Genomic DNA, 14,527 nt, shown 5'->3' with positions numbered 1-14,527 from the left:
TATGATTTCTATTGTAGGAATTGAATCAATTGCAGTGCCCCCAACAAAATATCAATCCACAACAAGCACAACGGATGTAGTAGTATCAAATCCCACCAATTCAGCAACAACCAAAACATTTGTTTATACCAGGTCATCATCAAGTTCAACAACCATTTCCTATGGAGTTAGCTTATTTTGAAACTCCGATGACAATGTATCCAACTATATAGAGACAAGAAGATGAAAGTGAAAGGCAGAAACCTATTGGTTAACATTCTCTTATAATTTTAACTTAGCTATTATCATATATCCCATTATTTTACAAAATTGTTTGTATAAATTGATAAAAAAAATTGCAACTTTGTTTTATAGGTAGTAGTATTCCTACTACCTATCATTGTTCTTTTGGGGGCATGCTTAGGGTTTTGGGTTATTCGTAAGCTTATCCTTACAGAAGATGGGTCAATCGATAGGGGTTTTGCCCAATTTCTCTCATGGTTCTTCGGTATTATAGCATCCAATATCAGGTGTCTCATTCACTTTTTGTATATAATAATTAATAGTTAAAGATGATTATTTTTCCATGATTATTCATGTCTTTTTCTCATCTCCTTTTTTAACACAATTATTAGTTTAATTTGATGACGTGCTACTGAAATCTTATTAGTTAACTTGTCATACATCAACATGTATGTATCTATGGATTCTTTACTAACGAACATACCACGGTGGACTTGGATTAGTGTTCAGGCCCAATCCAAAGTTCAGCCAAATTTCGATTCAAGCTAATGTACCCGAAAAGAAAACCCGACATTTGTTCGACAGCTTGCAGCCGGATCTGAGATGCAGAGAGCCCTACGAATTTACGGGGAAGTCCTCCGGCTGGTGAGACGTCTTCCGGCGGATTCCAGGCCTTACTACGCCAAATACGCCCGAGAAAACTTCGTCAATTATAGAGAGGTGGATGCCAACGATGACACAGCTCTCGACGAGCTCTTCCTTCGCGCTTACAATCACTCTCTCTGGGTTCTTAATAAGGTCAGTTTTGGTTCATATCCGATGATCTTTTCACAACATTCATCATGTTAAATACGTCTTTGGTTTCTGGAAATTGTTTCAGTATTCAGTCGATCAGGCGGCAGCGAGTAAACTGAAGGAGATATGTGGTGGGGCTTGATGTGCTTTGTTGTACACCAACCGTTTGATAAAATGCCGCAGAGAGGCTATTTCTTAAACTCCTGTTATATGATTGATTATGCTATATTTTCTCTAATGTATTACTCCGTAGTACGTAGGATTTGACTACAAGACAATTGCTGTCATAATTATTTGGTCTTTTGTTATAATACTGTAACATATGATACTCAAAGAAAGATGATCAATTGCAGACAAGTCTCATGTTACATGGTCTCAACACATCATGGCTAAATTTGGAGTTGCAACACTTCTAAAAGTGACGCTCAAGATTTTCTTACAAATTTTATAAATAAAAATAAGTTCGACTATAACACTTTTGATGCAACACTAGTTTTAGAAGGGTTGAACTGTTATGATTCAACACTAATTTTTTGAAGTGTTGCACAGTTTTGGTGCAACATTTGTTTGTTGCAACACTTTAGAAAATGTTGCTTTATAATATTCCAAGACTTTTAATAAGTGGTGCAACATTATTTTCTTAATTGTTATGATACTTTTATTTATTGATCTGGTAACAAATTTTCTTAATAAGACATTTTTATGATGTTTATTTGTTGGATTATTTGATTGTGAGGGTTGTACCTTTGTGTGACCTATGTGTTGCTTAAAAATTTCCTTGTATGTTGTAATTTTATTTCCCATGTATCTATACAAATTAATATAGAAATTGGATATGGAAACTATAATTTTGAAGATCAGAGTCAACCAACAAGAGTCACGATAATTGAAGTCTTTGTGTGACGTCTATCCAAGTGTCACTTATTGATGGATATTTTAGTTGGACTCGAAATGTCACTTATTGTTGTTTTTATCCTAGAATAACCATGTTTTTCCATGTGATGACTCACAAAAAGAAGCATAATAGTTTTTACCTTTGTATATAGGGTTGTGTTGGTTATTTTATATTTTGTATAGGATCTATTAAGGCTCGAAAATCTTTCAAATATAATTAAAAGCCAACATCTTTTAATGAGTTAACAAATGATATTTGAAAAATAATAATAGGAAACTAAAAGTATGTTTTATAAACGAGTTTTATAATTGTTTAAAATGATCCATTTGCAAAACTTTAAGTCAAAGGAGGAAACAAAAACCTTTGCTCATTTGAATTGTAAATATCATGTTATCCAATTTGAAACATCTTTTGTGGGGGAAAGTACACAGCCCTATAATTCCAAGAAAAGGATATGTGTTTAAGAGATTAAACTTGTCAAATGACATAATGGATGTCAATGAATCGTGCAAGCATCTAGTCATTTAATAGAGATTAAGATTGGTAAAATGGTTATATATGTAAATTAATTTTTTTTTTCAAAGATTAAGATAGACCTTTTTGTAATTGGAAGTGAAATATGGATCATATTTTTTTTAAAATATTTTGCTTTGGTTTAATATTTTTTTTAACATTGTTTATAATCAAATCACTGTAATTTAACTATATTTTTGTTGATGCCATCAACCGTAAATTCTTGCGCTACAAATTTTCACTTCTAACTTTCCTAGCAAATGATAAGCTAAATGTTTTGAACCATCTCGAGTGGTTTTCAAAACTTGATAATTGTGCTCATGTTTGATAGGATGCTTCACACAATTGTGAACCTTTCCTAGTTCATGAGGTAGCAGGTTCCTGCAATGAGGTAGCGCCCATGGTGGGGTTTGGGGGCAGTGCCCCTAGCAGGTCCAAAATGCAGAATCCATGGTGGTTTTCTCTTCATAACCACCTTTAAGATCAGGAAAATGGTTACATATGTAAAAAAAACTTCATTATGAGATTAAGGTAACCCTTATCGTAATTGAAAGTGAAATATGGTACATATTTTTCTTAAAATATTTTCTTTTGGTTTAATATTTTTTAACATTGCTTATAATAAAATCACTATAAATTAACTATATTTTTTTGTTGATTCCATCAACTGTAAATTCTTGCGCTACAAAATTTCACTTCTAACTTTCATTTCAAATGATAAGCTAAATGGTTCGAAATATCTCGAGTGGTTTTGAAACTTGATAATTGTGCTTAAGTTTGATAAGAAGCTTCACACTATTGTGAACCTTTGCTGAGGCTCCTACAATGAGGTCTAGTAGAGATGACATAACATATCATGAAAAATGTCTCAACTAAACAAATGAGGTGGTATGTCGCTTGTTAGCGACCATGATTCAGGATCTACGAGGGTGTTTGGGATTACTTTTAAGCATCAAAAGTCCTTCTTGTAGAAAGACTTTTTGTAGAAGAAGGTTTTTAAAATGTGTTTGGATTGACAAAATGACTTTTGATTTAACTTTTAAAGGTAAAAAAACAAAAAGTCATCATTTTGTGACTTTTAGAAGCTCTTTATTTTCTTCTTGCCAAAAGTCATTTCTAAAAAATCTTTTGAACTATCCAAAACACCTTTTGACATTTTTTTTAACTTTTTGGAAAAGTTAAAAGCCCAAAATTTATTTTAAAAGCAACCCCAAACACCCTCTACAATGAACTTTGAAATTATTGGCGCGTAAGCCATTCTCAACTAACTTAAGGACATATTATTTTCAACAATCACTCATTTTGTTGATTGTAAATAATTAATTTGATAAATGCTGGTGATTTTAATATTATTAACATATTTTAGTGTAATTAGTATTACTATCGAGATATGATGAATTCAATTACTCACAAAGGCTAGAGGTGTGGAGTGCACACCTGGAGTGATAAATATGGATTCGGGAATACAGGGTCAGGGTGTAGCTGTAATACCCGTGTTTCCAGCTAGGTTTAATAATCAAACATGTAACCTTTGTAGTCAAGTCATGTAGTCATTTTCTTAATGAATAAGACATGATTATTCATATATTTTGTGCTTATGTGTTTTATAAGATATTAGGATATATTATATAATAAAATAAATAAGATTTAAAATACACGTCAAAAATAAAAAATCATTTGGGGAAAATAATCTCAACCTAGTTATAGTATTCGTAATTATGATCCCATACATATCTAGAACCCCTCAATCCTACTTAGAACGAAGAAGTTATGAAGTGCCAAAGTCTCGCTATAAAACCGACACGGCTACGAATATCATAAAAAGTGAATATGGGTTACATTTCTTTTTAGCTTAGGAAGTCTAAACAGAATTCATAGATGTTGTAAAAGTGAACTCGTGCGTATAGGTATCGTCTAAATCTGACTTCACGTCTGACTTCACTAGATGAAGTTATGATTTTTAAAATTCGGCGCAACAATGTGCGTACCGATATCAAATTTTAGATCGATAGATTGTTAGCCAAAACAATCTAAAAGAGAGTTGAGGATCTCGTTGTTAGGATTACAACGATATAAAAACCATTGAAACGGACGCCGAATGTGAGAGTTATGGATTTTATACTGGATTTAATAGGCTAAGCTTGTATAAATAAAATAAACTCAAAAATACCCAACGAAGTCTAAAGGAAAGTTGTAGATATCAGCAAGAGCTTTCCATGGATATAAAGAATGTAAAAAACGGAGCTCGTACGAAGGAGTTATGTAATTTTGAAAATTTGGAAAACGTCACATGCGCACGCACGTTGCGCGTAGCTTGCGCGCGAAGTCAGCCACGTATCCCCACCCAGATCATGCAACGTGTCTACAACCTAGTGGATCAATGCCACCTTTATATGCGGCGCGCCTCCTGTTGCACGACGCACAAGACTCCAAACTCACCTATAAATACCGTCTCATTCTTTCACTCCTCCCCACACTCTCCAGTCGATATCTCTCTGAAAATTTTGATAGTTAGCCCATTTTTCTTCATTTTAGTCTGCGGCGAAGCCCTACGACACCCTCGAGTTCTCAGCTTGCCTGAATCTTCATGTAGGAAGGAACTAATTCAGTATTCTACCCGTTTAGATCCCGATTCTCGTTTATTGTACTCTGTAAGTGAGCTACACTTACTCTGCCCCTGTGTAATTTATAATTATAGTTGTAAGTTGTTACTAGGATCCTATAATTCAGATTTATCAACGATTCCAAGTTGTTATGTTGATTGATCTACTATGGGAGAGGTGTCTAGAATGGTCATGTCAGATTGGTTGTTGGATTTCAGAAAGACTATATGTTGAAATGATCATGCCTCCCGACTGTCTTGACTGGCTGATCCTTACTTGTTTGATCCTGAAGTAGAATTTCGAATTGTTGAGGAATCTAATCTCTTAAGATAATAGTTCCACGTAGTATGAAACTAAACTAAGACGTAGCGTTATGTCCATCTAGGTCTTTCGAGAAAGGTGTAAGGCGAAGATCTGCCAGATTCACCAATCACCAGACACTTTGTCAGGTGAGTGCGTAGTTATTATCAAGAACATAATCTTAACTTAAGAATATCCATATAATAATTGTTGCTTTTATTATCTTTGTTATGTGTTATTTCTAAAGATAAGATAGTAACATTTGGATTAGGAATTGTTGTAGAAATTAATTGCCTTTAGATATAGGTCTTGCCTTAGATTAGGAATAAGACTTATAAAGATTTGCTTAGTGTCGAATAGACTTGACATTGATTAGGTCTCATAATTGGGTTACAGTGTGTGTCACACCCCAAAACCATGAACGGCGGAAACGTTCTGGGGCGGAGGACGTCATGTACAGTATCACAACAATGAAAAGTAGTAAACAAGCAACAACATCATCCATTGCATTAATAATATAATTTTAATACAAGTGTGTTCTGATATGTCTAATTGACACTAAAGTAGAAATCAAAATGAAAGATGAGTCTTGAACGAGCTCCATCTTCTCTAAACCTTGCATCTGTACCTGTCTACTGTTGACCTGAGGATACAAGTTATTTTGAAAGAGAGTATCAGCTTTAAAGCTGGTGAGATCATAAGTATTTTAGTGTCTTAATTTGTATGTAAGTATTTGTGTGTATATGAACTGTAAGTATTTGTATGTATATGAACTGTAAATAATGAAAACGTTTTGAACATCCTCGAAAACCATATGTTTCCTACTAAAAGTATCCTTCTACCAAGGCATCTAGTATCTGAGTGTGTGTCTCTTGTAAGAGTGTGTATTTTCCCAAATTCGACTATCATTATCCATAATATAGCTCCTACATTACCGTGCATCGTGTGAATGTTCACGAAGTGAATGTAATGGGAAAATGAAATAGTACTATGGTGTAGTATTAAATAACTACAACCGTACTGACTACCTTTAACCTATTGTAATCTCGTAAGTACTGTAGTATTTGTAATAAGTGACTACTTTTGTACTAATATTGCCTTATTTGAGGGATAAGGCTTAATGTGATGGCTAGATCCCAGGCTATACGCTCCCCTGTCGAAGGGATTTTGGGACCTATACACGACCCCTGCATATCTGCAAGCCGTGAACATCCACATTACTACGATCACTTATACCCAATATAACTTATCACAATGCGTTGTGATTCATTGGTATAGTTAGATCCTGAAATCGTTCCATGCTATAGCACCTAGTGATGTCTGTCCTATTATCGTATATGTAAACGCACTCATGTAAACGTATTTATGTAAACGTACTCATGTAAGCGTAATCATCTAAACGTAATCATGTAATAGTATAGTAGTGTACTGTAATGTTCTGCGTGTGCTAGCTGTAATGTGTGTTCTCTCTCTATCTAGCATGTATAGTAATGTATTGTGTGTACTAGCTATAATGTGTGTTCTTTCTCTATCTAGCATGTATAGTAACGTACTGTGTGTACTAGCTGTAATGTGTGTTCACTCTCTATCTAGCATGTATAGTAATGTACTGTGTGTACTAGCTGTAATGTGTGTCCTCTCTCTATCTAGCATGTATAGACTCATCAATGAACTGACTCGTAGTATGATTCTGTATTATAGTAAACGTATTAGTATCTTCCTAAACTACCCATATGGTAGCTTACTAGTAATATAATTGGTACGTATGAACATGGAAGTTTACCCTTGCTACCCAAGGGTATTGAACTGACTGGAAGAACCTTTATGACTACATATGTACACATGATACATAACTAATATTTAAATGACCTTCGGACGGATACCTGATACTCACCAGACCACATCCCAACGATTAAAAGGAAATAGAGCGGATAGCCTTCCTAAGTCCTTTAAACATTTCTTATATGACTATACATATATAGGCATGCAATTGACAATATAAAAGCATAAAATAAGTTTTGTAACACCTTTGAACATGATTATTATCTAAGAAAAGGTCGACATGATGTCAGCCTATAAAACGGGTTGGAAGTATTTGTTTGATAAAACAGTTTAAATATAAAGAACATTTGTTTGAAGCACAATTGTAAATGAGTTTGAAATGAAACATACAGTGTAAAATGAACAGTTTAATAAGGAGTTTTAAACATATAAAACGTTTATGAAAATCATGTGAAGAAAACTGTTTGGTAGAACAGCTAATGAGTAGTAAATCATTTGAATGCTGCTTATTAATCACATGTGATTGATATAATAACTAGCATGATTCTACTTGTATCCTCCCCCATAAAACATTTAAAAACATTTAAACCATTGATTAAGGGGTATGAACTCACATGTAGTGAGTGGTGCGGATGAACTGAAGATGTAGGACTGCTAGGTGTCAAGTGAAGTCTTGAACACACTCTATGATCCTAGTTAACATATAATATTACATATATGTATCCAATTATTCTTTAAAAAACTAATAAACAAAGTCAAGACACCCTAGGACATGCTAAACACCTTATACAAGTGTTATAAGTCTCAAGGATTGCATCTAAGTGTTGTAGTGCAAGGCTATTGGGTTTTAGGGTTCAAGGGAACCCCTAAAATAATTTTACTCCCTAAAGACCAACACCCCTTGAGTTTACGGTCGTAAACTCTTGAGTTTATGTCCGTAAGCTCCTAACCTTTTGACCATTTTTTGTTTTGAAGTCTTCTAAGCTATTCCAAGCATTCCTACTTCGTGTTTAGGCCTTAGGAAATGTTTTGTGGCATCAATACACTCCTAAATGGAGTTTACGGTCCATGGACCATTTCTCCATGATTTTACTACCGTAAACTCTATGGACTAAGGTATTTTGATGTTTTCAAGCCCCAAGCATAACAAGGAATAAATCTAGACTAGTTTCCTAAGCTTGTGAAGGGACTAGGGCCATTTTTACACCTCTTTGGGGTGTTTACGGTTTTGGGAGATCCCCAAACCGTAAACACATATAAGTGAGGTATTTTGGTGGTTTTCAGGTGCTAAACACATCAAGGAAGGATTCTAAGTTAATACCCAAGGCTAAGGGTAAGATAAAACACACTTTGGCACACTTTAGCACCATTATTTGGGGTTCACGGTCCAAGAACACCTTGGACCGTAAACTCCATGATCTTGGTGTTTTTGGGAAATTTTATTGATGTAAGATAAGTTAATAAGCTGATCAATACACTAGGGTTGGAGTACTTACTAGTTAGAAGCTTGAAAAGGTGCTAAGGGCCCAAAAACACTAGTGTGTGTTCTTGGTGTTTTGGAAATCTAGTCAAAACACATAAATGGATGGATGAAAAGATGTACAATCACTAGATTAAGTGATATACTAACTTGAAAGATCTATAAACACTTACTAGATTGAAGATATTGAACAAAAACTTAGATGATACTTGAGAGAGTTTTGGAGTTTACTCTTGAGTTTACAAATGAGAAATGAAGTGTCTTGGGGAGTAAACTCATGCTTAAGCATGAGTTTACGGTTTTTGGGGTAAATTAAGCCCCAAACATAAAAGTTTGGTCGTGAACTTCTAAGCTACGGGGTATTCGCGATTTTGAAATTTCAGGACTCGAGTCGGCACATCCTTTCACCCGTTCCTTTAAAGATTAATTATTAAAATAATCAAATGAACTTTAAATTTCTAAAAACCAATAAAAGTGATCTTGACTTATAATTTGAAATGATTGACACTAGGGTTTTACCGAATGAAGATTTCGGGTTGTCACAGTGTGGGACTAAATCAGAGTGTAATCCTCCCCGTATTGGGATGGCCAAAAATGATGGGTCCCGATCAGACAACCGTCTAACAATTGCTTAGACAGTTCATCCGAGAAGATGATTCTTCCAGATGATTTCAAATTAGGATCTATGATGATTGGCTGGGATTGGGTAGATGGTCTTAGGATAAGTATATATATTTACACCTGATATTTGTCTTGTAGGAATGATATTTTATCATTAAAGTGTTATGGGCTTGAAAACCCTGCGTATCTCACCAGGTTTCCCAAACCCGACCAAATCATTTTATTGCATCATAGGTGGTGGACCCAAAGTTGAAATTGCCTAGTTAGGATGTTGAGTGGAAAAAAGGATAGACATGCATTAGTTATTTATGGACCTTTTTATTTACGTTGTAACATATGTTTGAATATAAACGAATGACATCCCGAAGGTTTTAATAAAATAACTTTTGTTATTTCAAAAATGTTTATTTACCTGGGAAATTCTGCATTTCAATAGTTAATGTAACATCCCAAAATCAAGACCAAAAATTTCCTTTTTAATTTAATAAATAAAACATAAGTTATCAATTCAATTCATCAAAAGCATGAGTCACATCATTCCAAAACATTATTATCAGAGTTTCATATCAAATATCAGTGTAAAACATCACATGCTAAACATCATGGTGTGTGCGATGCGATTAACCCGAGCTCTTCCCTTTATTACCGGAAGTACCTGAACCAAAACTGAAAATCGTAAGAACGAAGCTCAGTGAGTTCCCCAACCTACCACATATCATGCACATAACCACATACTGGGCCCCCGCCCGCTGCATCGGGACTTGCCCTGCATCGGACTCGCTCTGGCATCAGGCCCCACTTGGCATCAAGCCCTGCTCAGTATACAGATCTGTTCTCTTAGGCCCCGCCCACTGAACACATACAATCATATAACATGCTAATACATAAAACAAACATACACTACTGTATCTTGTTCTATGGCCTCACCTAACTTGGGCCCCGCCCCTGTCCTGCTATTGATGAGTCATGGAACCCCGTCCATGCTCCAGCTGGTAGTGAGATACATTCCCTCGCCCACACTCACCTTTCTCCTATCTCGGGCCCCACCCCTGCTATGCTAATAATGAGATATGGAACTCCGTCCATACTTAGCTAGTGGTGAGATATGGGACCTCGCCCACACTCACCTCCCTACCAGGCGCATACAAGTATCACACAGACAACAAGCATAATCTAACATGCACACATTCATCGGGCTTTCCCCAGCATCGTACCATAGTCCGGAACAATCATACACATAAATATTCCTCAGGTACTGCCCGACATCGGACCTTGGTCCGAAACAAAATACTAGCATAAAATACCTAGGGCTAACCCCCGGGTCTTCCTACTCTTCATGAACTAAACGGGTCGACATTGTGGCCTTAGACCTATACACAGCGAGGAGACTCACCTTGCACTACTGAAGCCCTGTTGATACTCTTCTGGCTGCTAGCTGGCAATTCCCCGAACTGCTGCTCCTCCGGCTCCCCGAGCTACCAATACCAAAATGACACTTAGTCCTAAAATGTCCTCAGAAGTCAAACTAGGTCAACCTTGGTCAAGGTCAAAGTTAACGGTCAAAGTCAACGCTCCGAGTTGACCTAACTCGTCGAGTTGCTCCTTCAACTCGTCGAGTTCTATGCTACTCAGACTAGTGATAACCCGAGTCAACTCGTCGAGTCATCCTCAGGCTCGGCGAGCCCTTCCACATCCAGAATCGGGACAACACTACTCAACTCGTCAAGTCCTTACCTGGACTTGGCGAGTTCCCCTGTCTGTTTGAGCTATCTTAATGGATTAAGCCCCTACACTTCAAATCCAAGCCTCATACTTCACAAAAACCCCCAAAATTCCCTTTCAAGGGTATAGCTTCCAACTTTACCCGTTAATACCTCTTCTTAAAGGTTTTATCTCAAACCCTAGTTCCTTGGGACCTTAGAACTTGGTCCTAAGCCATTCATACTCCAAACTACAACATACTAACTTAGATCAAGGTATTGGACATCGTTTGGACGCATAAAGTTCCTTCCTTTCGTTCCATGCATGGCCTTTTAGGGCTTAAGAGACCATAACATCCTCCATATTGTTTGCATGGGACTCCAATGGCATAAAGTTTGCACCTGTATGCCTTCCCAACTCTTAATGACTCCAGATCTGGAAGTATACTCAACTTGGGACATCCGTGACTCATACATCATACTTCATGGACAAAAACTGTTGGATTAGGTGTCTAAGTTCATAACTATTTCTGGAATGTACTTGACCCGATTAGCATGGTCCATTTGGGTTGCATGACATCATGCATTTGGATAGACTAAAATAAGAGAAATAACACTTAAGGTTTATTAATATATTATAAGTTCTAATATATTAATACTATTATTAATTAGTATTGATCAAGAATTAATTTGGAATTAATTAAGTGATCAAAAGGAGACTAATTAAATATATGGGTTGATTGTGTAAATCACCCATACTTATATTGTGGGCTAATGCTTCATGGATTATCAAGTTGGGCTAAAACCCATAGGATGCTCCATGGTGTTTATAGAACCCATGGGTCATGGAAATGAAAAGTCATGACAATTAGGGTTTACATGGTGTAACCCTAATTGTACCACACTATATAAGCTTCATGTTCTTCACCAAAATCGGCCACTAAGAGATACAAGTGAGGGCTAGCCGATTTCTAAGTGTTCTTCATTTCTCTCTAAGTTATTCTAAGTGCATTTGGTGTTGTGTGAGACATTTGAGGCATCACACTTGAGGTTCTAGGCTCACAAGGTTTTCAAGGAATCCAAGAAACTAAAGGTATGTATTTCTTACTAACTTTTATGATTAAAAGTACCCCATGTATGCTAGATAGGTTATGAACCTTAGAAAAACAATTTTGCATGTATCATAGATAAAACATAGATCCAAGGTTTCTAGGGTTACATGTACACCATAAGAGTGTTAGAATGCTCAAAAGCCTAGGCTTATTTACTTGATATTTGATGCGGAATTAAAATCTTGCTGTCTGGACAATTGACTCGCCAAGTCCATGGGGGGACTCGACGAGTCCAAGCACAAATTCATCGTACTCGTCGAGTAGGTTCATGCACTCGACGAGTAGGAGCCTATGACTGCAGATTTTTGACTTTTGCTGCTGGAAATGGACTAGAAACATTACCCGAAACTGTTTTGGTGTTTTAAAACTTGTTTTAGATGGTGTAATGGTTGGTCTAATCCATTTACAATGGCTAATATCAAAATTTCATGTTTTATGTGTTCATATGTTCTTGAAATTTTGATAGGAATATTCATGTTCTTATGAGTTATTGATAGATCATAGGAATTACTTGTTAAAATTGTTTAATGTTTAATTCATGATCATTATGTGTTTTAATGGAATCCATAATTTGTCCTCAAGTTATTGATTACCAAAAGTCTTTCTTTTAAAGTCCATTAAAGAAACACATAGGTTACATAAAATGAAAAGTCACTCATTTTATTAATCCATTAACTCATAAGTTATGAAAGTTGAAAATATTTGAAAGTTACAAAACTTGCCCTCAAGTTTTGGAACATGCAAAGTCACTCTAAAAAACTTAGTTCCAATCCCTAGAATTTTAAAAGTTAAAATTCAACCCTTATACTTTATAATATGATAAGTTTAATAATAATTATATATGTATAAGAACAAGTCGTTTTACCATTGGTAGACCCCATTCACGAAGCCGGTCTATAAGGGGGGTATAAGGTTGCTGCCTATAAATAGGCAGCTTAATGGGTGTCCATTCTCACCATCGCTTCCTTGATTGGTGGAGGGTCGTTAGCCGAACAGGTAAGACAAGGACTTTAAATCTTCATTAAAAGAATGATTAATATAAAGTAACTAAATGTTTTTTTTTATAAATTCACAATCTTAATTACTTTAGGAAAATTTGAATAAGGTGCTAACTCATGAAATTACACTTTGCACTTTGATTAATTCGTTAGTGGAGCGTGTGTGGTTAACCGGCGCACTAACCTGGACTTAACAAGGTAAGCAAAGAGTAACTTAATATTTATCCTAGTATCGGTGGAGCGCATGTGGTTAACCGACACATTGATGGAGGGGTAAATATTAAGGGTACCATGTAATTTGCATGGTTACTTCACACCTTGTTTTGTGATCCTCAGCATCCCAGTCACAAAACCTGAAGGGCACACTTGAGATTGAAACATGTCATTGAATAGTTCAATGAATCTCAAAGAATCTAGGAGTTTCAAAACCAAATAAAACCTAATAATTTATTTCGTTTTTCATGGTGGAAATTGGTGAATCGTCATTCACCTACCTTCAAATATTTTATAGCTTGGACTACGGCATCCCTCTTCTAAGTTATAAAATATTGTGTTGGGTCCTAGCCTTAATATTATATTTGGGTGTATTATTAAGGACTATCTTTATATCTAATCTAAACTTGTCTTTCTTCTTTTTCAGATGTCTTCCAACAATGCTGCTTCTGGCTCAAACCCTACCGGCTCCTTCTCTCTCATGAACCTTTGTGGGAGAGTCATCTTTGATGGATCCAACTTTATGGTTTGGATCAGGAACATCAGGATGGTCACTCGGTATGAGGACAAAAAATATATCCTCGACAAGGAGCTTAAAGAACTCGAGCCGTCTGCTACTCCTGAGGAGATCGCTGAATATCAGTCCCATGAAAGAGATGCTACCAAAATGGCATGCATCATGTTGGCCACTATGACAGCCAAGCTCCAAAAGTCCCATGAGGACTACTATCCTTTTGAAATGCACCAAGATTTGATGGACCACTACCATCAGAGTGCTCGTCATAAGCGATATGAAATCATATCCTCCATGATAACAACCCAGATTAAGGATGGTGAACCTGTAACAACGCAAATTTTCAAACAAATTTTTCATTTTAAAAAAATAAAGTATTTCCATTCAATCAAGGCATAAATAATGTAGGTGTCATGTCAAATACAAATTGTCTAAATCCCAAGATCATAAAAACATCCTTCAGTGTGTACCGATCACGCCGGCGCCTTCCCACGGTCCTCGCTAGTACCTGAAACACATACATAACAACTGTAAGCATAAATGCTTAGTGAGTTCCCCAATATACAACTTACGCACATACGCCTTTCCAGGCCCTGACCTTCCGGTCCTCAACACAACGCCTTCCGGCCCATAACATAATCGCCTTCCGGCCCATCACATATTGCCTTCCGGCCCACATAACATACATATCACATATAACAAATAACTTACCACATATAGCATACATATCACATATCATATCTGACCTTTCAGTCATACAGTCAAACCCTTCCGGGTAC

General features: G+C 36.2%; 1 protein-coding gene across 1 annotated transcript; it reads left to right on the top strand.

Annotated features, from left to right (window-relative positions):
* Nucleotides 1-750: 750 nt before the first annotated feature.
* LOC145073549 (complex 1 protein, LYR family protein) lies at nucleotides 751-1,396 on the top strand. The gene is made up of 2 exons (XM_079020092.1): nucleotides 751-1,020; nucleotides 1,103-1,396. The coding sequence occupies exons 1-2, from the start codon at nucleotides 826-828 to the stop codon at nucleotides 1,157-1,159; spliced, it is 252 nt and encodes an 83-aa protein (XP_078876218.1). The 5' UTR covers nucleotides 751-825; the 3' UTR covers nucleotides 1,160-1,396.
* Nucleotides 1,397-14,527: the final 13,131 nt, after the last annotated feature.

This window comes from Lactuca serriola, chromosome 9 (genome assembly GCF_051521515.1).
Source record: "Lactuca serriola cultivar US96UC23 chromosome 9, Lser_US96UC23_V15, whole genome shotgun sequence".
Lineage (NCBI taxonomy): Eukaryota > Viridiplantae > Streptophyta > Magnoliopsida > Asterales > Asteraceae > Lactuca > Lactuca serriola.
Note: the sequence above shows the minus strand (reverse complement) of the source record. Positions and strands in the feature narration are given on the sequence as shown.